A 25,645-nucleotide genomic window follows, 5' to 3' on the forward strand; every position below is an offset into this window, starting at 1 on the left:
GCAACAGAATACAGTATGCCAAAGAAATTATCTCTTGTTTTATTGACAGCAAAATATACGAAGCTCTTGCGGCTTCTCTCTGCAACTATAGAGTTCTCTGGCAATAGAAGAGGAAGTGTGAAGCATTATTATTGTGGTTGATGGCACAGTCAACCCTGTGTTCAGACTGGATTTGGCATTTTTATCCCTCTCAAGTCCTTCCCAAGGATAGGCAGATGTTGTTGTTTGATAGTATTAAAAGCTATCCTTGCAGGATGTAAGATGTTCCAAGTAGAGCTGCCATTTTCCTTTTTTAAAATAATAACCTCTCTGTGTTTGGAGGATTATACTCTACATTTTGTTGAATAATACAAGCAGGGGTTTTCTCCCCCTTTAGATTGAGACAGACATCCCATAAATGGAAGCGCAGTCAGGATTTATGACTGCTAAGAGTAGTAAAAAAAAATGCAAAGGAAAATACTTCTGTTCTCTTGTCTGGAAAGCAGATGTAACCAATATCTGCGCTTTATCTTACTGAATCTTTGGAAATGCATATTGCGTGTTCTCTCCAAATAAAGCATTATTTATGCTCTCTCAGACCATCTCTTTTTTTCCTAATTCACATTAGAGATACAAATTCTAAAGACTTCTATTTATTTTATTTTTCAAGAGTGAATTTATAAACTTCTAATAACTTCCCATTGCTAACATTGATCAAGTTTCTAGCTCCTAAATGTCCCTTTACTTCCATGTGATTATAAAATATATTGGTAATATAAAAATATTCAAGCTTATGGGGCCCATCTGTGTAAAAGAATTTCAGAGCTGACAGGTGCTATCACATTACAATTTGAAATACTCTTTTCTAAGTCTGCTATAGCTAAAAATTAAGAGTGTAGAGAATCTTGGCATTAATGCATTATTTGTCTCTATAAAGGTAATTAAATTACGGGTGAACAAACATTTTGCTATTTCTGTGTACCTAAACATATGTTTATAATTGGTGGTTCATCTTTTCAGATGTTCAAAAAATTATTTGTCTTTATGTTTAGAGAAGATTCAATTGGAGCAAATCTGCTTTTGTTTTTAAAAATAGAGTGTGTAAGTTCTACTAAGGATGTTAATCCACAACATTTTCTTCACAATACGATGTGCTTGCACAGTTAAAACCTCAATAATGTTATTTAATTTTTGCAAACTTTTATTCCATATAGCAAATGGCTTTTAAAAATCTCTTGCTTTGGAAGAGATTGTGAGAGGTTTAAAAAGCTTAAGCCTGAAGTGTGGAAATAGTTGCATAGGATATCCAGGAAAAAGGTGAAGAAAGAATTCTGGTTTTGTAAATAAGATGTATCCTGAAGGTTAATTAAGACAAAACTTGCAGTTAATTGTTCACTTTTTCCAGACCCTTATAGTACTGTATTGTGAAGGACAATAAAGTATTTTGCCCAGTACTTAACACAGTACTATGTTTTATTGTGACATTGCAAGCACCTAGGATGTAGAGTGTGGGTATAAAATCTTATAATGTCCTTTCCCATTAAGTATCAATTGAGTATCTCTGTAAAGATATGCTCTACATAAGAAATATCAAATATTAAATGGCTTTCATTTGTTGTGAGCACTAGTTCAATTTGCTCTTTTGCCTGACTTTATAATATTGGTAAAATCATTATAAAATTATCTTATTTTGAATTTTAAAATTTCCATTTAAAATTTTATATCATAAAAATATTCTGTACGCCCTCATGTGTTACAGGTCAGTATAATTTAGAGATTATTTAGTAAAATATAGATGCCGGTGCTACCAAAATTGGTCGATTAGGTTTAGTTTACTTAGAATTGGAATAAACTTCATTTTTAGTCCTGAATATAATGACAAGATTGCATATTCTGAAGAGGAAGCACATAATTCCCTGCTGATCTTGGGTGCTTAGGCTCATGAAACAAACTACAGCACTAAAACAATGTAAACATCACTTTAAAGTTTTATACTTTCTGCTTACAGAAAAACAATTTCAAAATACTACCTCAGAGATGGAAATCAGTGAAAGAATTAGCCTAGCAGCGTGGTAAATGTACTGCATAGAAATAATAATAATTTTATGTAAAAAACCCTGAATCTTAGGCCTCCCATAAAAGCTGGTTAGGAGTCTTTGGGGCCAGTTACTGTCTCTCAACTTATCCCATCTCACAGGGTGGTTGATATGATCCAGAGTACTCTAGCTGCTTCCTCTCAAAACCCAAATAATCAGACACTTGATGATAACGGCAGTGAAGAATCAGCACAGTGTTAGAACGATCCCTTGGAAAGAGGAGGGCAAGGCTTCCACATCCAAAGAATCTATTCAGAATCACTGCTTTCCAGCTTGAGAAGGGGAGGTAGTGAACCCACATTTCTTTCAATAATCTTCTTTAAAATTCTTGCCTTCCTCCTGCTAATGGTAAGGAGAAGGCAGAAATCCTGAGCAGAGCTGATGGGAAGGGAAAGGATGTGACTGAATCTCTGTGGCCCACCTGGCAGCCACTATTGAAGCAGAATTTCATCATTAAGTAGAGCTATTTGGAAGCTGTTTTAAAATATAATTGGACACAACGATTTTCCTGTGAAATAGGATTTAGATTGCAAATTGTAAAAAGAGAATGAGTTATTTGCAAGATGTTTGCATTTTTATTACCTCTGAGATCTGAAAACACTCATATGGTACTGTGGTGTATTCTTTGTCAGAGTTGTTTTCCTGAATATGGATTGAAACATTGACTAGAAATAAGAAGAAATAATACGTAGCAAAATAAATTCTGCACTATTAACACACCACTTCAGATGATGGTTACAACAAATAGACTATGCATCCTGTTGCTTCCTGTTATTTTTTTAAAAAAATATTTTAGTCCATCATATAAAATTAATATGTTTTGTGCACATGCATGTGTGTGAATAAGGCTAGAGGAAGCCAATCACAATTAGATATGATGAGAAAATGCTGCCCCAAAAGAAGTGCTGGAGTTGTTATGTGTGAAGAATTGGCACATAAGACAAGAGGGAAATGTTTTTCCTCTTGTGCATGTTGAATGATTATATGGGTTTATTTTCCTTGAGCAGTTTTTTTTATTTAACAAGGAAATGTACAGTTTTTTACCAGGTGGAGCGAAATCTATAACTATAAATCCCACTGTATATAAACAAGTAAGACAAGTCTGTCCCTATTGAAATCATGATAATTCAAGAATGTACGCATGGCATTAAATTGAATTCTGATGCAATCTTGTTTTAAGGGTGCACTATAGGTACGTTTTGTGGTTGGCTTGTGTATGTTTTTGATTCAAGAATTCCTCTGCTTTAATGAAATGCATGGGAAGGAGGGGCACTAACAGACAAACCATCACATGCAGATATATAGAAAAGAATCCCTATGTAGAGAACTGTCCAGAGGCTTCTTAAGGACACAGTGGCCCAGAAGAACACAAGAATATGACAGCTATGGACTTCCGGTCCTGCGCAGTAGCAACTAGTCACGGGCTTGTGGACCACTGCAATTTCGTCCTGCCTGGAGACCCTAATGGGTCCAAGCCGCCCCGGACAGGCAGTGAAGAAAGAAGGGTGCCCTGGCGACTCTGGAATGACAGTAGTCATTCCATTCGTCTTGGGGAAAGCCTTCTAACCCAACAGGAGAAAGGCTGTATTTCATCGATCAGCCCAAGCTACTTGCAACAGGAGTCCAAAAGAACTAACCAGTACTACAGTAAACAGCGTGCTTGAAACTGGTTGAGAAATCTGATATTCCCTTTTCTATCCTACACTTAATTTCCTGGAAAAGATCCCCAAGAAGCAAAATACCTCCGAAAGTGAAGGAAGGGGACTTCCGCCCCATCCTTATACTAATGGAAGTGGTGAATTAAAATTTCTATGGAGGATCAAAATATGTGATAGTGAAATAAATTTATAAAACTTGAAAGCTAAAATTTAACTTTGGACAAGTTTAAGATTTTTTTTTATTGAAAAGTTTTACAGTACATTTTAAATATACTCCATCCCTCCCCCCCTCCCCCCGACTTCCCAGAGCTGAAAACGGTATTGCCTCTAACAAGCTTAAACTAAAATATTCTAACCAACTGTGAATACACTTTAAATCCTATCGCACTTTAACTCCCCTTATACATAGGTAAATAATAGTACATCTTATAATTCTAATATTCATTCATATGCTAGATGAAATTTTTTAGTCCCATATTTATTCTGAATATATTCAATCCATCTTCTCCATTCCGAAATATATCTCTGTTGCGATTGTTCTTTCAGGTATGCTGAAATTTTTGCCATTTCTGCCAAGTTTGAAACTTTTAAAGTCCACTCTTCTATAGTAGGCAGTTCCTCCTTCTTCCAATATTGCGAAACCAAAAGTCTTGCTGCCGTTATTAAATTCAACATCAATTTAATTTCTATAACAGTACAATCAGTAATAATACCCAATAAGAATAACTGTGGGGTAAACCTTATCTTTTTCTTAAATATCTTCTGCATATTCCACCAAATTTTAATCCAAAAAACCTTAACTTTTTTACAAGTCCACCACATGTGGTAATAGGTTGCATCCTCACAACCACACCTCCAGCATTTAGGCTGATAATTTGGATACATACATGCTAATTTTTTAGGATCTAAGTGCCACCTATAAAACATTTTATAAAAATTCTCTCTTAAATTTTGTGCCTGTGTAAATTTTACATTTCTGACCCAATTTTTTCCCCAAACATCCATAGATATTGGCTCTTGAATATTCTGGGCCCATTTTATCATACAATCTTTGACAAGTTCCGTTTCTGAATCTATTTCTATCAATGCATTATATATCCTTCTTATATGCGCTTGACTTTGATCTCTAATTTGTTTTACCAAATTTTCATCTGTTGTTGTAATACCAATTTTCTGATCTTCTTTCCATCTAGCTTGTATCTGACCATACTGAAACCAAGTTTGTACTATTTTCCCTTCTTTTAAAATATTAAATGGCTTTAATTGCCATACATTCCTCTCCAGTCTAAGAATATCTTTATATGTAGTCACATCGTGTTTAAATCCCAGACTTATATTTTCTATTGCATGCTTAGGTATTGCCCAAATTGGTATTTTATAATTTAACTTATATCAATATTTTTTCCAAACTCGCAACAGGGCATACCTTAATATACCTTAATATATTATCCACCTTTTTATCATACAATAAATATGCATGCCAGCCATATAATAAATCATGTCCCTCAATATTCAACAATCTTCCTTCTGTTAAATTAAACCAATTACTTAATTGATGATAAAACCGCAGCTTCATAATATAATTTAAAGTTGGGCAATTTAAGACTACCTCTTTCACGTATATCTTGCATTATCTTGAGTTTTACTCTTGGTCTTTTCCTTGCCCAAATAAATGTATTAATGCCTTTCTGCCATTCTTTCAAATTTGAATCTTTTTTAAGTATAGGTATCATTTGAAACAAAAATAAATTTTTTGGTAAAACATTCATTTTAACTGCTGCAATTCTTCCCAATAAAGACAATTGTAGTTTCCTCCAACTATCTAATTATTTTTGTATTTTTAACCATAACAATTCATAATTATTTTTATATAATTTCACATTTGAGTCTGTAAGATATACCCCCAAATATTTAATCTTTTTAGCTATCTCAAATCCTGTTAATTTTTCTAAAACTACCTTTTGTTCCATAGTCATATTTTTAGATAAAATTTTAGTTTTTTGTCTATTAACCTTAAATCCAGAAACTTGCCCATATTGCGAAATTATTTCCATTAAATCTATAACCGAATGAGTCGGTTGAGCTAATATAATAACCAAGTCATCTGCAAACGCTCTCAATCTATAATCTTGATCTTTAATTTTAATTCGCTTTATTTTATTTGAGTCACGTATCTTAATATTTCCAATGTTAAAACAAACAGCAATGGTGACAACGGACATCCCTGTCTTGTACCCTTTTCAATTTTACAAGCTTCTGTTAAACTACCATTAATTATTATTTGAGCTGTTTGCTTCTGATATAGTGCCCTAATAGGTTGTAAAAACTTATCGCCAAACTCCATCTTCTCTAAAACTTTAAATAAAAATTGCCAATTCAATTGATCAAATGCCTTTTCAGCATCCAAGAAAATAAGCACTGCAGGGACTTGATTATTTCTTTCCAAATATTCTAATAGGTTTACAATATGTCTCACATTACTCTTCATTTGTCTACCACTTATAAATCCTGTTTGATCACTATAAATCATTTGCTGCATAACTTTCATTAATCTATTTGCTAAGATCTTTGCAAATATCTGATAGTCTGTATTTAAGAGCGATATAGGTCTATAATTTTTTGGTTGGGTAAGATCTTGATCTTCCTTTGGAATCAATTATATGAATGCTGTTCTCCATGATGGAGGCACTTCCCCTCCAGATTGAATTGTCCTAAATAATTCTTTTAAAGGTTCCACCAACTCTAATTGTAAATTTTTATAATAAATGGCCGTCAAACCGTCTGTTCCAGGTGATTTACCCACTTTTAATTGTTTAATTGCTAAAATAATTTCTTCAGCAGTTATCGGTTGGTTCATCCCTTCCCTCTGCTCCTGTGTAAGTATAGGGATATTCACTTCTTGTAAATACCTATCTATATCTAAACCTTGAGTTATATCCCTTGCCTTTTTAATAAGATTTTGCTGAAACACCTCTTTACCCTTATATTCTACTTTTATCTATATTACGTGATTTTTGTTTTTTCCTTAACAAATAAGCTAACCATCTACCTGGCTTATTAGCATTATAAAAAGTATTATGTTTGACATATCGTAAATTGGTTGCCACCTGATCTGCCATCAGCATATCAAACTGCCCTCTTAGCAAATTAATTGCTTCTTTCAACCTTTTATTAGATGAATCCAAAATAAAAGCCTTCTCTTTCATCTTTATTTCCTCCTCTAATTCTTTACGCTTATATTCCAATCTACGTCTATATTTATTATTCAAATATATTAACACTCCTCTCATATAAGCTTTACTTGCATCCCAGACCATTTCAATGGGTGTACCCTTATGCATATTTATAACAAAAAATTCATTTGTTTTTTACATTCTTCCAAATTTTCTTCATATCTAAACAAGTTTTCAATTAACCTCCAAGATCTCCTATCTCCCTTCTCCTTGTCCAATTCCATCCATACTGGACTGTGGTCTGATAAGGTTCTTGGACATATCTTGATCTTCTTAACCCTAGGAAAAAAATCATTAGTAGTTAATACAAAATCAATCCTAGAAAAGGATTGATGTCTGTCAGAAAAAAAGTAAAATCTCTTTCATCCATGTTTCGTTCTCTCCAAACATCTCTCAGTTCCAAATTGTCTGTCATGTCAAAGAAGGATTTAGGCAATTTAGCGTGATTTGGTGTACTTTTAAAAGGTCCTTTTTTATCTTTTTGTGTATCCAGCACTCCATTCCAGTCTCCCATTAAAATACACGATTTATAATCCCACTGAATTATTTTGTTATGTAAAAGTTTATAAAATTCTCCTTGCTGTTGGTTAGGTGCATATAAAGTATTTTCTTTCCTTCTATTAAGAGTTCAATTATAACGTATCTTTCTTGTTTATCTGCTTCAATTAGATTGGCTGTCAGATTCTTCTTCACATAAATAACTACACCATTTTTCTTTTCTGGAGCAGATGCAATAAACTGATGCAATAAATCTAGAGTTTATCAAATATTTTTGATCAGCTACACGAATATGCGTTTCCTGCAAGCATATAATATCATTTTAAAATTGTTTCAGGTACTGAAATATTTTCTTTCTCTTTTGCAGTGAATTTAAACCATTAACATTCCATGTCAGGAACTTTGTCGACATCTTTTGCGACTTGAAGCTTACGGAGCGTATCTTGCAGATTCACAAACATCTGCTTCTTTGGTCTCGCTCCTCCCACTGCTTCTATATTAGTAGATTCTTGAGTTGTAATTGTAGAATATTGTTTCTGTTGTTGTTGTTGCTCCTTGAGTCTAGTTGCAGCTCTTGTCACTCTTTGAGACCTTGGATCTTCTAATGGGACCAAGGGCTGCGCAATTTCCAAAGTTTGCTGTGCTTCTTTTGAAATCAGTGAGGTGATTTCTTCATCTCGCTGTGTACCTTCCAATTGTGTCTGTCGCACTTCTTTTTCCTCCTTTTAATTTCTGGGGATGGCGGTGAGCCTGCCTTCAGTATATTGCAATAAAAGTCTCGGGCCTTAAGAACTGTATTAAGACGATACCTTGTGCCAACATAATTCACCACCATCCCGGTTGGTATCTCCCATCTAAACTGAATCTGTCGTTTTTTTAATTCATCTGCCAAAAAAACAAATTCTTTCCTTCTTAAAATTTTTGGTGGAATTTCTTTCAGAATTAAAACCTCTTCATCAGCCACTTTAAATCTGTTGTTATAAAAAGCTTGAATAATCGCATTTCTGATTGTTCTCTTTGTAAAATAAACAACCACATCCCTTGGCAATTTTCTTTGCCTAGCAATCCAAGAGTTGACGCAAATATTTTATCTGTTTCCAATATAACATCTTCAACTCGCCAACCCAAAATATGCGCCACAGCTTTTGCCACTATTTCCTCCAAATTTTCTTGTGGATTTTCTTTCAGACCTCTGATCCTCAAAGCAAACTCCATGTCCCTATATTGTATCATCACCATCTCATCATCGATTTTTTCCATTTTATTCTCAGCTCCACTGACTTTGACTTCCAATATCAAATTATTTTGATTGACTTCTTCCACATGATCATCCAGATTCTCAATACAGACTGTCAGTCCTTGAAGTGCCAGCAAAATGTCCTCTCGTAATTCTTTATTTTTCTCATTAATAAGCTCTGCCACTTGCTCAGATATTTGCTCAGATTGGAGTTTTAAAGCATCTTGTAAATCTTTCAATGTTAATGTGGGTGCAGATGCTGCAGGGGGTGGCATCAGTGATTGAAGACCAGATTGTTGAACTGGTGAAGCCCCCGCACTTTTAGAAGCAGGGAATCTAGGTGGTTTGGAAGCCATTTTAACACCCAATTAACTTTCGTTTCTCACTTTCACTTTTCTGCACTAATTGCAACTTTGTTGCTTCACTGTCAAATAGCCAAGTCTCTTAAATCATCTTTGAACCTACTTCAAATGTTTTAAACAAAGTCTTTTACAACTTTTAAAAATCTACTTTCTGTCTTCCCTCTTGCTTTTATTTTATTTTCCTTGTTCTTTTGTACTTCATGCTTTCTCTCAGAAGTTATTCTGGCGCCATCTTCCTCCCCTTCTTTTAAGTTAAACCGGAGTTAAAGATCATATACATGCTGTTTCTGTATTCTCCCGCTCAGCTCTGCCTGCGTCCAAGTAATCCAAAATACAATGTTGAAAGCAGGGATGGTTGCAGCGTCCTGTTCTGTTCCAAAGCCTTGAAACAGAAGAGTCCCGAGTCCGGAGTTGATTCAGGCTCCAAGGGAGCTCTCACCCTTCAACCCCCAGATTAAGTTCTGGGGGTCTAGGGGAGCTCTACCTCTTGCCTGAATACTCACCCCCCCTCTTCCCCCGAAGGGGGGATTCCCAAAGCGCGAAACAGCTGATCGTCGCTGTTTTTGCGGTTTAAACGGAACAGCGGGGCTGATGGTCAAAAATGACCGCCATCGACGGAGCCTTGCCACCCGGAAGTCCAAGTTTAAGATTGTTGAATGGTTAAGACTCTCATTTTAAAGACCATTGTTCATATTGAAAACTAAATAGAGCCTGACACCTATTGGTGGATGAAGATTATGACAGCTATGATTTCCATACAGAAAAGCTAATCTGTGTTTGTGACCTTCAAAGCTTTAATAATAAAGAACAGCTGTGACAAAAAAAAGACTACAATCTGGGCTGCAGACAAAGAGAGAATTATAAACTTTAGAAAAAAAGTCTTTTTTGAACTCTTTGGATTACAAATATCTATTTAACCAGGACTCTAAAGCTATTTGCAGATAAGAAGGAAAACTCCAACTTTTGACCATCATGGATCAGAGACATGTAGACAGAACACACCAAGAAAACATAAATACCTCTCAGGAGGAGAGATGTAGTATACTGCAATTAATTCAAATAACACTGAGTTCAAATTACAAAGAAATCCAAAATAACTTTGAAAATATAAATCAATCTATCTCTTAAGTTAACTTTACAACAAAAAACTTCCAGGAAACAACAACAGAGAAGGAACAGACAAAACAAATAAGTGGACATAAAATTGAAAATAGAGACTCAAAGACGGAACTTAACAAAGCAAGAAAACATGATTTAATCCTAGTGGGGAAAATGTATAAGAAATGGAAAAAACAACTGATCCCTTAAGACTACAAAATAAATCTGAGGACAAAAAAACAGATTGGATAAAATGGAATGTAGAGATGTTGAAAACATCAGAGAGAAAGGTAGAGATAAGAGAAGCAAAGAAGAAGAAAGAGAAAAACATTTTCAAGAAACATGGAAAGGCAAAAGCCTCACATAAAGACACTTTATTTGATTTACTTCTTATACCTACAGCAACAGTCATGAATATATGGAAAACCTTTTTGATTCAGCAAAACACATTGATCAAGAAAGATACTGGTCAAAGGAAAAAGATCAAAGTGAAAATTAAGAAAATAGATGATGGGATCTACCAGAGAGAATATTTTAAAAAGAAACATTTGTTTGAATATGGTTAAAGAAATAGAAAAGAGTTTGAATACATATGTCATTCTAAGAGAGATGAATTCCTTAAATAATACTGTATGTTTCCCCCCCTTTTTATTTTAATTCTTGATATAAGTAATGTAATACTGCTGAAATGGCCTAGAGATGAAGGAAAAGTTTTAGATTTGGTTTTGATTTGATTTGATTTGATTAAATTTATATGCCGCCCTTCTCCCTGAGGACTCAGGGTGGCTCACAACCATAAAAAATTTAAAAACACAAAGTAATTTTTTTTAAAAAGAATTAAATAATAGATGCAATAAATACAAGACAATTTAACCCAGTAAAAAACCTAATTAAAAAACCGTAGTCAGTCCAGGCCCGCTTGTTGGAACAACCAGGTCTTCAGGTCACGGCAGAAGGACCGAAGGTCAGGGGCCGTCCGCAGCTCTGGGGGTAGTTCGTTCCAGAGGGTCGGTGCACCCACAGAGAAAGCTCTCCCCCTGGGGGTCGCCAGCCGGCATTGCCTGGCCGACGGCACCCTGAGGAGGCCAACTGTGGGAGCGAACCAGGCGATGGGAGGTTGACAATGGTAGCAGGTGGTCTCACAAGTACCCCAGGCCTAAGCCATGTAGGGCTTTAAAGGTTATTACCAGCACCTTGAATCGCACTTTGAGGGTAACCAGAAGCCAATGCAGCTCGCACAGGAGTGGTGTAACATGGGAGTACCGAGATACTCCCATAAGCACCTGCGCGGCCGCATTTTGCACCAGTTGAAGCCTCCAGGTGCTCTTCAAGGGCAGCCCCATGTAGAGAGCATTGCAGTAATCCAGGTGAGAAGTGACAAGGGCGTGGGTAACCGTGCATAGGGCATCTCAGTCCAAAAAGGGGCACAACTGGCACACTAGGCGAACCTGTGCGAAGGCTCCCCTGGTCATGGCCGTTAAATGATCTTCCAAATTAAGCTGTGAATCCAGGAGGACACACAAGTTGCGAGCCCTTTCTGAGGGGGGCATTACCTCCCCCCATCAAAAGAGATGGAACTTGTTGGACAATACGAGATGCCGGTATCCACAGCCACTCAGTCTTGGAGGGGTTAAGTCTGAGCCTGTTCCTTCTCATCCAGACCCGCACTGCCTCCAGGCACCGGGACATCACGTCAAGGGCATCACTGGGTTGGCTCGGGGTGGAGATAAACAACTGGGTATCATCCGCATATTGGTGATACTTCACCCCAAAGCCACAGATGATCTCACCCAGCGGCTTCATATAGATGTTAAACAGGGGGGAGAGAACCGACCCCTGAGGCACCCCGCAAGTGACGGGCCTCGGGGTAGATCTCTGTCCCCCTGCCAATACAAACTGCGAACGGCCCGAGAGGTAGGAGGAGAACCACCGTAAAACAGTGCCTCCCACTCCCAACCCCTTGAGCCGTCGCAGCAGGATACCATGGTCGATGGTATCAAAAGCCGTTGAGAGGTCAGGTAGGACCAGGATAGAGGAACAACCCCTGTGCCGGGGTTGTGTCTGAAATTAGGGAAATTATAATGTATAAAAAAGAAAAAATGTTTTGAATAAGAGTTAAAGGATTACATGACTAGGCATATTAAATGGAATATTTTTAATCATGGTTAAAAAGAATAAGAAATTTTAGGAATGAATATACATTAGCTTAGGAGGAATATATATTTTAAGTAGTATTTTACTTTTTATGTTTCTTTACTCTTACTCTCTTTTCCTTTTCTTTACTGTTTTTACCTATTCTTTAAGAAATGTAAAAGTGTTGAGATGGTTTATATGGGAAAAATGGATTTAAATCTTTAAATGTAATTAACTGTTGAGAAAATCTTAACCAGCAAGAATACTTTGAACTTTATGGGAGAAACAAATCTAAATAAGGACTGTAACAGGATATGAGAGTAGGCAACCAGAATGATTAGATAGAAAAGAAATATTATATTGATGTGATCATTATTTCTAGGAATATTGGGGGAAAATCATATATTTAACTGTTATTTATCAAAATAATAAGAACTGTATTATTTCAAGGTTTGCAAAGAAGACATTTTGGGCAAAAGGGGAAATCAACTAAATGTACTATGTGGATTATGGATTATAGAAACCAATTATTAATGATTTTTCTTTACAAATGTAAACCCAGCAAACACAGTTTACCAACTATTAAGTGATTTATGTTTTTAAAAAATCAATAAAATATATGGGGGGAAAAAGAATATGACAGCTACATGGGAGAATTGGTGTGTTTAATGGTTAAGATTTAGGGTTAAAATAGAGGAGACTCAAATCTGGTTTCCTCTCTCAAATACTCTAGATGATTTTGGCCCAGTCTAGGTTTAACCAATCTTACAAGTTTATTGTGTGAACAAATGGAGGAAGAAATGCTATTTATTCCAGGTTAAACTCATATAAGTTTAACAAATATGTAAGGGCAGATAACAGACTGAAGCAGTGGAAATAGGCAAAAAGAGACATAAACCCCCCATCAACTCCATTATCTGATCCTATTAATTTAAGTAATAATGATTGAATCAATTTGATGTTATACCTTCTGTGAAATATTTCTTTTTCTAGTTGTGAAGAGTGAGAAATTAAAAACATTCTTACATTTTATGCTGACATTATATAATTCTAGGAAAGGACTTTTTCTGAGAATGTATAGCAAAATTCAGGAAGTTCCAGTTCTAATATAATTTTTATTAGAAATTCATGGTTTTGGAAATTGTTACTTGGTAATTGAGGCAGCATACAAACTGATCAATAAATAAATAAAGAGTTGACTGAACTCTGAGATGGGTGGCGAATAAGATAGATAGATAGATGATAGATAGATAGACAGATAGATGATAGATAGATAGATAGATAGATAGATAGATAGATAGATAGATAGATAGATAGATAGATAGATAGATTAGACAGGCAAACAGAAAGAACTCTGACACACCTCTAAATGACTACTTGGATACTCAGAATGCAAAACACCGCCAAATGTTTTACCATAGTGTTGTATAAATTCTCATAGTTGATGACAAAAATGTAAGACGGTATACAGTTAGCGTAGTGTCATAGCTAAAAGTGCTGGATCTGGATTTCCCAATCCAAGTCTAAGTACCCTTTGAACTTGAAGCTTTCTGGATAATTTTGAATCATTTATTTTCTCTCTGGCCACTCTATTATTGTATGGATAAATTTAAATAAATTTAAAAGAATTCCAAATATATTATCTGAATCTCTCAAAGAAAGATGGTTATTCTTGCTACCTTGCAAGATTACGAAAGGTTACCTGTAATCTGAAAAGATCTCAAGGAAAGTCATTGTCTCTCAACTCTCTTTTCTGCAATACCAGAAAATGCAATATTGACGTAGCCAGTGACTCCCCCTTGTCATGTATAAAGTCTTACTATTGAAGCATCAATGGAAGATATTTTATAAATAGTATTTGCTCTAGACATAGGTAATTGTATTTTTAGAATAATAGAATTCAAGATACCATAAATATCTATATATTGCTAAATATGCATTTAAAAATGTTTCAAAAATGTTCTTTTTTAATATAGAGCTTTAGTTTGGTTGCAAAAATCTTTATTGTAGAAACAAATATAAATAAAAAAATTCAGAAAAGAATATTGTAATACATTATGATATACATAACTTGTAATACATTATGAGTTGCTGAAATAAAGTATATTATTTTGTATCTTTGCTCATTTACAATATTGGGTTTTTTAATAATTAAAATATTTGCCTCAAAAATGTAATTGATGGTCACTAATCCCTAACTGCATTTCTTTAAGTGATTTTGGATTATGGTTCATATAAGGCAGAATTATATGATTTTGATATCCTCTTATTTCTCTAGGGCAGTGAGGAACTGTATATAATACAGCAATTGGCACTCCAAGACTCTTTGTGTAGGATAATAATGATTATCATTGTATAGATGCGATTTCTCCCTTTGTAATTTAGAATAGAATGGAATAGAATAGAGCTGGAGGTGAATGTCTAGTCTCTTTTTAAAAATCTTCAGTGATGGCGTGCCCACAATTTCTGAAGACAAGTTTTTCCACCAGTTAATTGTCCTCACTGTTAGGAAGTTTCTCTTAATTTCAGGTTGCTTCTCTCTTTCATCAGTTTCCAACTATTGTTTCTTGTCCTGCCCTCTGGTGCTTTGGAAAATAATTTGACCCCGTTTTCTTTGTAGGAGCCCCTCAAATACTGGCATACTGCCATCATGTCACCCCTATTTCTTCTTTTCTTTAGACTAGACAAACCCAAGTCCTGCAGCCATACTTCACATGTTTTACTTTCCAGGCCTTTGATCATCTTAGTTGCTCTTCTCTGAATTTTATCCAAAGTCCCAACATCTTTTTTGTAGTATGGTGACCAAAACTGGCTGCAGTATTCCAGGTGTGGTCTTACTAGGGTTTTATAAAGTGGTACTAACACTTCATGTGATCTTGATTCTATGCCTCTGTTTATACAACCCAGGATTTTATTAGCTCTTTTTGGCTACTGCAGCACACTGCTTGCTCATATTCAAGTGATCATCCACTAGGACTCCAAAGTCCCTCTCACAGTTACTGTTTTTGAGCCAGGTCTCGCCTAATCTGTACTTATCCCTTTGATTTTTCCTGCCTAAATGTAAAACTTTGCTTTTCTCCACATTAAAGTTCATTTTGTTGGATAGGGCCCATTGTTCAAATTCGTCAAGATCTTTTTGGATCCTGAGCTTGTCTTCTGGAGTATTGGTTATTCCTGTCAGTTTAGTGTCATCTTTTTAAAATCATTTTTTAAATGGTTTAGCTTTCAAATGAAAAAAGTGTTCCAGTCTTTTTCCTATAAGTTTTCTCCTGAATGTATCTATTAGCATTTAAGCATATTTAATTTAATGTAATGTACTTTATCCCAAATGCCTGGTTGAATAGCTGATTAATTGCTCCTTAACTATGCCACAGACACAGAGGCCACATTTTGTGGATTGCTTTTCTTTTATACCACTACAATAACCTTGATCTATGTATAAATGAGAAGCAATATATTAATAATATAAATAAGCAAATATATAAATATATCAGAATTGAGACTCTAAAATGGGTAGATCTGGAACTTGTAGGGAATAGAGTTAACATCCTTTATTCCCAAGTGACCTTGGAAATTTTCTTCTTCTTGGTCATGATAGCTCATGAGAATAAAAAAGTAAGTATAAAAGGAGAATAAGAAAGTAACTATGAAAAGTAGATAGCTCTGTGCAAGTATAAACTCTAAAAGTATTAATAAATAATTTGACATTTGTGTATTTCTCCATCATCCATCAGTTAATATTCAGGTTTGCTCTGAGGAATATGAGAACATTATATTTTTCTACATTCATATCACACTGAGATATAATTCTTGATTTCTTATGGTCCCTTATTTGGAACTGTTGAAATAACACATGCAATCTGCAGTTCAAGAGTTGGGAGATTCTGACAGCTGTATTTGTAAAAACACAAAGACTACTGTACAAATGTTTTAACTACACTGTGAGTCGCTGAATACCAAAGCATATTTTCCATGATCTAAAAATAAACTTAGCAGATCAGGGTAATGTATTGTGTTAATCCTTTTTTTAAATTTGGTTTTATAGATGTCAGTCGGATATTATTTTATTTGGTGGACTATCCTCAGAAGAATGATGCATGTAACAAAAGCAGTTGTCCATTATACAAGTTTCAGCCATGCTTTCTGCAATGTCTTTAAATAGTAAATAGTTCACCGTAACATCAAGAAGCTTTTCTGTAATTGCCTTTCATGGAAAGCACTTTTTATTCCTATCCTTACAAATAAAATTTCCCTTTCTCTTTTAAAATGTTGCTCTCGCATAGAAAAATGGGCAGGTCTGGTTGATTACGGAATAACAGCAGTAACATAGTATCACTGCATAGTTCCTCCAAAAAGCAGCATCATGTTTTATTAAAATGGCATTTGACAGCTGTTAACCGAGGAAATAAGAGACCAGTGTTCAATTTGACTAAAAAGAAGATACTTGATCCTGCCATTAAACTATATATGTTGAATTAGCAGATTGGCAAAACAAGAGCGCATTGTGATATTGGACTGAGGTCGCTCATTTATTAGATATGTATCCAGAGGCTTATGCATTTGACCTTGAAGATGTGCATATGTGTAGACAACGCCACAGGTCAGGGATCCCCAACATTGGCCACTTTATGACTTGTGGACTTCAACTCCCAGAATTCCTCAGCCAGCATGAGTCCACAAGTCATAAAGTGGCCAAGGTTGGGGAACTCTGCCATAGGTACTTTTAGCTAATACATATAAAGCTGGTCAGATAGGCTATCTCTCCTAGGATGTGGTACATGAAAAAAATAGACACTTTACTCTTTTGGTTGCACAGATTTTCCTTTCAAAAATAATGTCATTAAATTGTTAACAGGCAGTCCTCAGCTTATGACCACAATTGAGCTCAAAATAAGCGAGGCAATTATTAAGTGAGTTTTGCCCCACTTTACGACCTTTTCTGCCACAGTTGTTAAGTGAATCACCGCAGTTGTCAAATTAGTAACACAGCTGTTAAATGAATCTGGCTTCCCCATTGACTTTGCTTGTCAGGTCATAAAAGGAGATCACATGTCCCGGGACACTGCAACCCTCATTAACACATGGCAGTTGCCAAGTGTCCAAATTTTGATCATGTGACTGTGGGGATGCTACCTCCGTGTAAGTTTGAAAAACAGTTATGAGCCCCTTTTTTCAGTGCCACTGTAACTTGGAATGGTCACAAAATGAATGGTTGTAAGTTGTAATTTGAGGACTTCTTGTACTTCCCTCCAAAATTGTATTTGGAGGCATGAATACTAACTTTGGGACTGCTCTCTGACAGGTAATAAACAGCTTATCTCCTTGTTCCCATTTTTGCCTGCTGTGATCTCTGTATTGTGTCTGTGATATGCAGAAAAATGTGCTTCATTAAAATTTCAGCTTTTCGTTCTGCACTTAATCTGTAACAATACAAGCTAAGTCTCACAATACACTCAGACAACAACTTTTATTTGGTGTTGTTTTTCTAACGCTGCACAGGCTAATCAATTTAGCATGCTGTGAAAAACCCCAATCCGTTATGTTATTGCTTATTCAGAAGATCATGGTTAAACAAACCATTGTTTAATACAGTACATTTGCCCAGTCACAATTAGTTCATACTGAAACTTGGTCACTTCAGTACATGGACCAGGTGTTATTTCCTGCTGGGAGCTACAGATGGGGTTTTGGTTATCATCGGAGACTGAGCATCTTTCTTCAGCCCGCACATGTGGACATTTGTATAATTCTGCCCATATTTTGGATTGTCATCCAAATTAGAAACTATATACACCATTTGGCTTTTTTTATAAACAAAGAATCTCAAAATACTGTATATGAACTTCTTTGCTTGCTTCATTAGTTGATTATTTATTTTTTAAATGACTTAAGGTCTAACTATTTCTTATAGTTGGGAATTGCCCAGTTACTTAGATTAGCAGCAGAGGCCCCCCTGAAGATGCCCTCATATCCAGGATCTAGGAAATGATTAAGTGGCAGAAATGTATTTCATCAAACTTTTGTTATTGTTATTGTTGCTATTGATTTTAATGTTGATTGTACTGGTTCCACTGCCATAAGTGGACATTTAATTATGGAAAAACTGCTCTTATATAAGAAAAAAAGACAGGATGTAAAATTAATAATATGAAATAAATAAATAATGCTATACATACAGTCATGGCCGAAATTGTTGGCACCCCAGAAATTTTTCCAGAAAATCAAGTATTTCTCACAGAAAAGTATTGCAGGAACACATGTTTTGCTATACACAGGTTTATTCCCTTTGTGTGTATTGGAACACAACAAAAAAAAGGGAGGAAAAAAAGCAAATTGGACATAATGTCAAACAAAACTCCAAAAATGGGCTGGACAAAATTATTGGTACCCTTTCAAAATTGTGGATAAACAAGATTGTTTCAAGCATGTGATGCTCCTTTAAACTCACCTGGGGCAAGTAACAGGTGTGGGCAATATAAAAATCACACCTGAAAGCAGATAAAAAGGAGAGAAGTTCACTTAGTCTTTGCATTGTGTGTCTGTGTGTGCCACACTAAGCATGGACAACAGAAAGAGGAGAAGAGAACTGTCTGAGGACTTGAGAACCAAAATTGTGGACAAATATCAACAATCTCAAGGTTACAGGTCCATCTCCAGAGATCTAGATTTGCCTTTGTCCACAGTGCGCAACATTATCAAGAAGTTTAAAACCCATGGCACTGTAGCTAATCTCCCTGGTCGTGGACAGAAGAGAAAAATTGATGAAAGGTTGCAATGCGGGATAGTCTGGATAGTGGATAAGCAATCCCAAACAAGTTCCAAACGAATGCAAGCTGTCCTGCAGGCTCAGGGAGCATCAGTGTCAGCGTGAACTATCCGTCGACATTTAAATGAAATGAAATGCTATGGCAGGAGACCCAGGAGGACCCCACTGCTGACACAGAGACATAAAAAAGCAAGATTACAGTTTGCCAAAATGTACTTGAGTAAGCCAAAATCCTTCTGGGAAAATGTCTTGTGGACAGATGAGACCAAGATAGAGCTTTTTGGTAAAGCACATCATTCTACTGTTTACCGAAAACAAAATGAGGCCTACAAAGAAAAGAACACAGTACCTACAGTGAAATATGGTGGAGGTTCACTGATGTTTTGGGGTTGTTTTGCTGCCTCTGGCACTGGGTGCCTTGAATGTGTGCAAGGCATCATGAAATCTGAGGATTACCAAAGGATTTTGGGTCGCACTGTAGAGCCCAGTGTCAGAAAGCTGGGTTTGCGTCCGAGATCTTGGGTCTTCCAGCAGGACAATGACCCCAAACATACGTCAAAAAGCACCCAGAAATGGATAGCAAGAAAGCGCTGGAGAGTTCTGAAGTAGCCAGCAATGAGTCCAGATCTGAATCCCATTGAACACCTGTGGAGAGATCTTAAATGCTGTTGGGAAAAGGCGCCCTTCCAATAAGAGAGACCTGGAGCAGTTTGCAAAGGAAGAGTGGTCCAAAATTCCGGGTGAGAGGTGTAAGAAGCTTATTGATGGTTATAGGAAGCGACTGATTTCAGTTATTTTTTCCAAAGGGTGTGCAACCAAATATTAAGTTAAGGGTGCCAATAATTTTGTCCAGCCCATTTTTGGAGTTTTGTTTGACATTATGTCCAATTTGCTTTTTTTCCTCCCTTTTTTGTTGTGTTCCAATACACACAAAGGGAATAAACCTGTGTATAGCAAAACATGTGTTCCTGCAATACTTTTCTGTGAGAAATACTTGATTTTCTGGAAAAATCTCTTGGGTGCCAACAATTTCGGCCATGACTGTACATAAATACAGACCACAGGGGAGCACATTTTTTTAAAAGTTTTACAATACATTTTGACTTTAATCCCCCCCTCCCCCACCCCCACCCAACCCTCCCTATCCCTTCCCCCCATTCCCTCCTCCCCCCCCCCGACTTCCCAGAGCTAAATACAGGGTATAAAATAAAAAAACAAACATAAGCACCCCTATGTTATCAGCAATAAACTATTAATTCTATCTCCCTCTAGCTCATGTAAAATGAATACAAACAATATTAATATTACAAATAAAGTAAAAAAGAAAAAGAGAAAAACAGAAAAAGAGCTTTACTCAGAATAGATTTTCTTAATCCCAGTCCTTATTCATATTAATTTCAAAAAAAAGAAAGAAAAAAAACTTTCACCTACTATTTACATTCTCCAACCTTTCTCTAATTTCTAAACAAATTCTCAGTTACGCGCCAAAAGCGCCTATCTATTAACCTTAATAATCTCCAACCAAACTAAACCATAATCAAAAATAATTCTTGCATGTATCACACTAAATGTCTCGCAGTTCCAAGTCATCCTTGAGTTCAAATAAAAAGAGTAAAAAAAAAAAAAGGTTTAAGCAGTCTGTAAGACAACTTGTTGTTAATTAGGAGCTTGCATACCCATTCTTAGTTCAACACATACTTTTAGTCCATAACCCTAATATACTTTTCTAACAAGCAAATAACATCCATCTTAAATTGTGTTAAATATTAAAAAAAAACTTTCTTTCTCCTCTATGATAAATTTAATCCATTAAGATTCTAATTTAAAAATTTAATCAGCAATCTTAACGCCCCAAAACTTTTGGAGCACGTCTGTCATGACCCCCAAAACTTCTTTGGACTGCGCCCCTCCCACATCTTCACTGTAGGTACACTTTGGAGATTCCATAACTATCTGCTGGTCTTGCTCTTGCTCTCGTCTCGCTCTTCTTAGGGCGGCACGCGTCTTCCTCTGGCCTCCTGCAACATCCGATGAAACTGTATCTTGATCCCCTCCAACACCATTGTCCTCTATCTGTCTGTCTGCAACATCTTGAAGCTTTCCCTCGCCGTATCCCTTTACAGCTTCCAAAAATGATAGGGGGGTTGCTTTTAACACATTGCTATAAAAATCACGTGCCTGGGCCACAGTAACCAGACGATGTCTTTTACCTTCATGCGTCACCACCAGTCCAACTGGAATCTCCCATCTAAACTTAATATCACATTTCTTAAGTTCCTGTACTAAAAATGCAAAATCTTTCCTTCTCCTTAAAATCTTCGGAGGAATCTCTTTTAAAACCAAGACTTCTTGCTCAGCCACTACCAGTTTAGTATCATAAGCAGCTTGAATGACTTCATCTCTAATTACTCTCTTTGTAAAATAGACCACCACATCTCTGGGTAACTTCCTTTGTCTTACAATCCATGAATTTACACGAAAAATTTTGTCCATATTTCCCTCAATTTCAGATGCTGGCTGGCCCAATACCCCTTCCAGAGCCTCAGAAATCAGCTGCTTTAAATCTTCTTTACAGTTCTCCTTTAAACCCCTGATTCTAATAGCATACTGCATCTGATGATACTGAGCAAGGCTCAATTCTCCGTCCATTTTATCCCTTATATTTTCATTTTCTAATACCTTTGCTTCTAATATAGATTTCTTTTGACTGAGATCCTTCACTTTTACATCCAGCTGTTGCACACATTCAGCTACAGATTCAATCATAGACAACATGTCCACCCTCATTGCTCTAAACTTCTCTTCCATCTTCTTCTCCAATTTCTCCATTTTCTCCTCCAACTTTTTCAGCTTTTCATCCATCATGTCAGACATCAATTGTGAATGCTTTCCAAGAGCATCTTGTAAATCCTTAAGCGTCAATGCCGGAGGAGGTGCAGGAGGAAGCAAAGCTTGCAATGAGGTCTGTTGCACCAGGGAAGACCCCGCACTCCGAAGAGCTTTAGAAGTTTTAGCCGCCATCTTCCCCCACTTTCACTTATTGCGCACTTTCACTTTAAAGCTATAAAATCCATTGAGCTAGAGAGTAAAGATAAGAGTCCACATCACCTTGACCTCCTGTACCGCTCTGCCTGCATCTTGATAATCAAAAGTATTTCCTTTTGGCAGGGGTGGTTGCTAACGCCTGGCTCTGCTCCATAAATCCCGGAGCAGGGGCGCTGCGCAGCTCGGAGCAACCCAGGCTTCGGGGGGGGCTCAATCCTTCAGCCGCCCAAGCTTTCAGCTCAGGCGGCCCCGGAGAGCTCAACCCCTACCTGGGGCCTCACCCCCTCCTCTTCTCCTGAGGAGGGGGCTTCAAATCCATCTAAACAGCTGATCGGCGCTGTTTACGATGGAAAAACACAGCTGCGGAGCGGGCAGCCCGAAAACGGCTGTCTTCGGCGTTGCGTCGCCACCGGAAGTCACATTTTTTGAAATATGAAGTTAAAAAATAATCCTAACAATAGAAGTCTGGCATAACACTTGCAATTAACAAAATTTAAAATGTGCTTCTCAATCTGAATTAATACATTGTTTTACTTTGGCATTTTATCAGTTCCTGCACACAGCCGTATTTTTGCATGTAAAAACCTAATCTCAGCTCAGGTATCCTAATCTGATCCAGTTCAATCCAATCCAATTGAAATCCAGTCTAACCCAAATACAATTTATTTTGCTAAGTAAGAAAGAAAATTAGATGATTTGTTTTCTGTGAACTGCAACTACTTTTGACCTGGTATCTCCTAAGCTTTTTAATAGATAGTTTCTATCATTCCCCCCCCCCTGGAAATTGTTCCCCAACTTTTCCAAGTGACCTATCTTAAATGTAAGCTGTACAGCCCTTGTTTCCTCTAAACCTCAAGATCACCACCACTATCACTAATTCATTTATTATAGGTGGTTTTGTGCCATTTCAGTCAAGTGAATCTATGCAAGCTACAAAAGCAAACATGACCAAAATGACATATAATATCAAGAAACCACGACTAAATAGCAACTTTGACTTTAGGATTTCTAGTTGCTAAAACAAATCAAGAAACACAGAATATCAATTTATTGTCTGTTGGCAAAAAAGGATCTGAGTAAGAGTAATTATTATTTATTCTAATGGAATTTCATCAAAGAACACTAGCTTTATAAAAGTAAGCCACCATTTATCAGCTGAACCATTTGTGTATTGATCTCTATAGAAGCAGAATATATGACATTAAATCTTAATTCAGTAAAGACATACTACAAGGTATACAAAGAGTTGGTAGCCAATAGACAATTCCTCTGCCCCCATTTTACAACACCCAGAGCAGCCACAGAGTGCACTGTGGCAAAAGAAGAAGTTTTCAGTACTGTAATTTAATAACAGAAATAGAATAAGAGACAAAACTTCCAATCCTCTACATCTCTGATGACACGTAATAAAATCCAAGCACATACCTTGGGGAGCACCTGCAGCCGGTGTCAACTTCCCTCCGCCCAGTACGCTCCCACAGAGAGGGCCTCCTCAGGGTGCCACCGGTCAAAGAATGCCGACTGGTGGCCCCCAGGGGGAGGGCGTTCTCTGTGGGTGCACCGGATTTATGGAACCATCTTCCGGTCGAGCTCCGGATGGCGCCCGATCTCCGCTCCTTCCGGCGCGATCTTAAAACCCATCTCTTTAAACAAGCTGGCCTGGCCTGATGGGACGGGGTGGGATTTTTATAAATGGACTTCAATTTTTAATCTGTATTAATTTATTATGGGCATTGTTTAATCATGTTTTAATAATTTTTAATTTTTGTATCTAGTTTTTATGTATTGCCCTGTTCACCGCCCTGAGTCCTCCGGGAGAAGGGCGGTATATAAATTAAATTAATAATAATAATAATAATAATAATAATAATATTTGTTGTTTACTGTAACTAAATGATGGGGGTCCAGATTATTTAGGAGATAGTGTAATTAATCTATCAAGTAAGGATGCTCTATAGTTTACTGTCTTTCCATCCCCCTGAACTTCAGATATATGTTGAATTTCATCCTCTTCATAATCATACAAACTAACAAATATAAGAAAGATACAAATTTTGAAGTTACTGTAACATTTGAAATTTTATATTCTTGTTAGAACAGAGTGCTCTTTGTCCCACTTCAATGGAAGTTGAGTAGTAAAATCAGATCTGACTGTTCCCTAACTGGATAGACTCAATTAGATGGGTTCACAATTGGAAAATCTGAAGAACCAGCCTCACCATGGAGAAAATCTGGCCCACCCTACATAAAAAAAGATAGATGGTAAAATGGACAAAGACTAGAGAGAACTGAAACACTCTATACCACGCTGGCTGAGGAATTCTGGGAGTTGAAGTCCACAAGTCATAAAAGGGCCAAATTTGAAGACCCCTGCCCTATACCATGGAAACTCATCTGGTGGATTTGCATGAGTCACTCTTTTACAGCCTGGTCTTCCAAAACTTGTAATGGAGATAAAATGAAAGTACATTTCCAAGCTGCCTGTCTGGAGAAAAGGCAGAATGTAATTCCAATTTTAAAAAATAATGTTCCTTCTAGAATTATCTTAATATTATCAACATGACTATGCTAATTACATGAATTGCAACAAGTATACCAGTGGGTCTATATAACAATAGCAGTGCTAATTCATAATAGTACAAGTGTGATTTATATGAATTATGGACTCAGGATAAAATCAATATTTAGCTGGAAGCCTAGCCTTGCACACTGCAGCATTCAAATGTTTTTCTTTGCTGATTCTTTTCTTATCAATACACTAGAGGAACAGGATGCAGATGCTATTTATTGTATTCCATGAGGATTTGCATGATACAATTAATTATAGAGGAGGAAAAATGCTTTGCAGCAGAAGAAAGTTAATAGAAATGGGAGGGATTTTTCTACTCCTATGCAGCCTTATTTCAAAATAATAAAAAACAGGTTTTCAAAATTCAATACTGATGTCTCAAACGATGTTAAATTCTGGTAGTAAATGGGGTTGCCCTGTGAACATAGATGTTGGGGCAGCTAATTGGGTTGAGGTTTAATTTCATACATTTCATGAAACATGGCTGGTTAAGTTTAGATTTTGAGGATCGGTATTTCTGGTATTCTCTTTCTACGAAGAACATGTAGTATAATGTAGCTAATAGAAGATATCACTGTGAGGAAATGCCTTTTGGCTCCAAAAATTTTTTTAAAAGCTAACCTTTGGCAAATGTTGGCATTTTTAAAATAAGATGTTGTGAATTCTGCTGTTCAGATGGTCCTGCATACTGTTGAATTGTGTCATGCTCATATTGATAGTTAACTAATATTTTCTGGCAACATGTCTCCAGAATAATTTTCTACTTAGAACATTTTCAGATCTCTACGCTGAAATAAAAAGAGTCATTCTATGCTGAAATAAAAAGAGTCATTCTATGCTGAAATAAAGAGAGTCATTCCATTGTGTTTCTATTTAATCATGCATTGTTTTTCTTTTAGGAAATCCATGAGTTATTAAAACACTTTGAGCTGAAGTATTGTTACGTGGACAAACATAAAAGAACAGGTAAA

General features: G+C 36.4%; 1 protein-coding gene across 2 annotated transcripts in view; it reads left to right on the forward strand.

The window, feature by feature from the left end:
* RAVER2 (ribonucleoprotein, PTB binding 2) overlaps positions 1-25,645 on the forward strand; it is a 55,968-nt gene that overhangs the window by 1,127 nt on the left and 29,196 nt on the right. For both annotated transcript variants that reach the window (XM_081324945.1, XM_081324946.1), the window contains exon 2: positions 25,574-25,640. In XM_081324945.1, coding sequence (XP_081181071.1) covers positions 25,574-25,640 — 67 coding nt within the window. The remainder of the gene's footprint in view (positions 1-25,573; positions 25,641-25,645) is intronic.

The sequence above is a fragment of the Vipera berus genome (genome assembly GCF_964194415.1).
Source record: "Vipera berus genome assembly, chromosome: 3".
NCBI lineage: Eukaryota > Metazoa > Chordata > Lepidosauria > Squamata > Viperidae > Vipera > Vipera berus.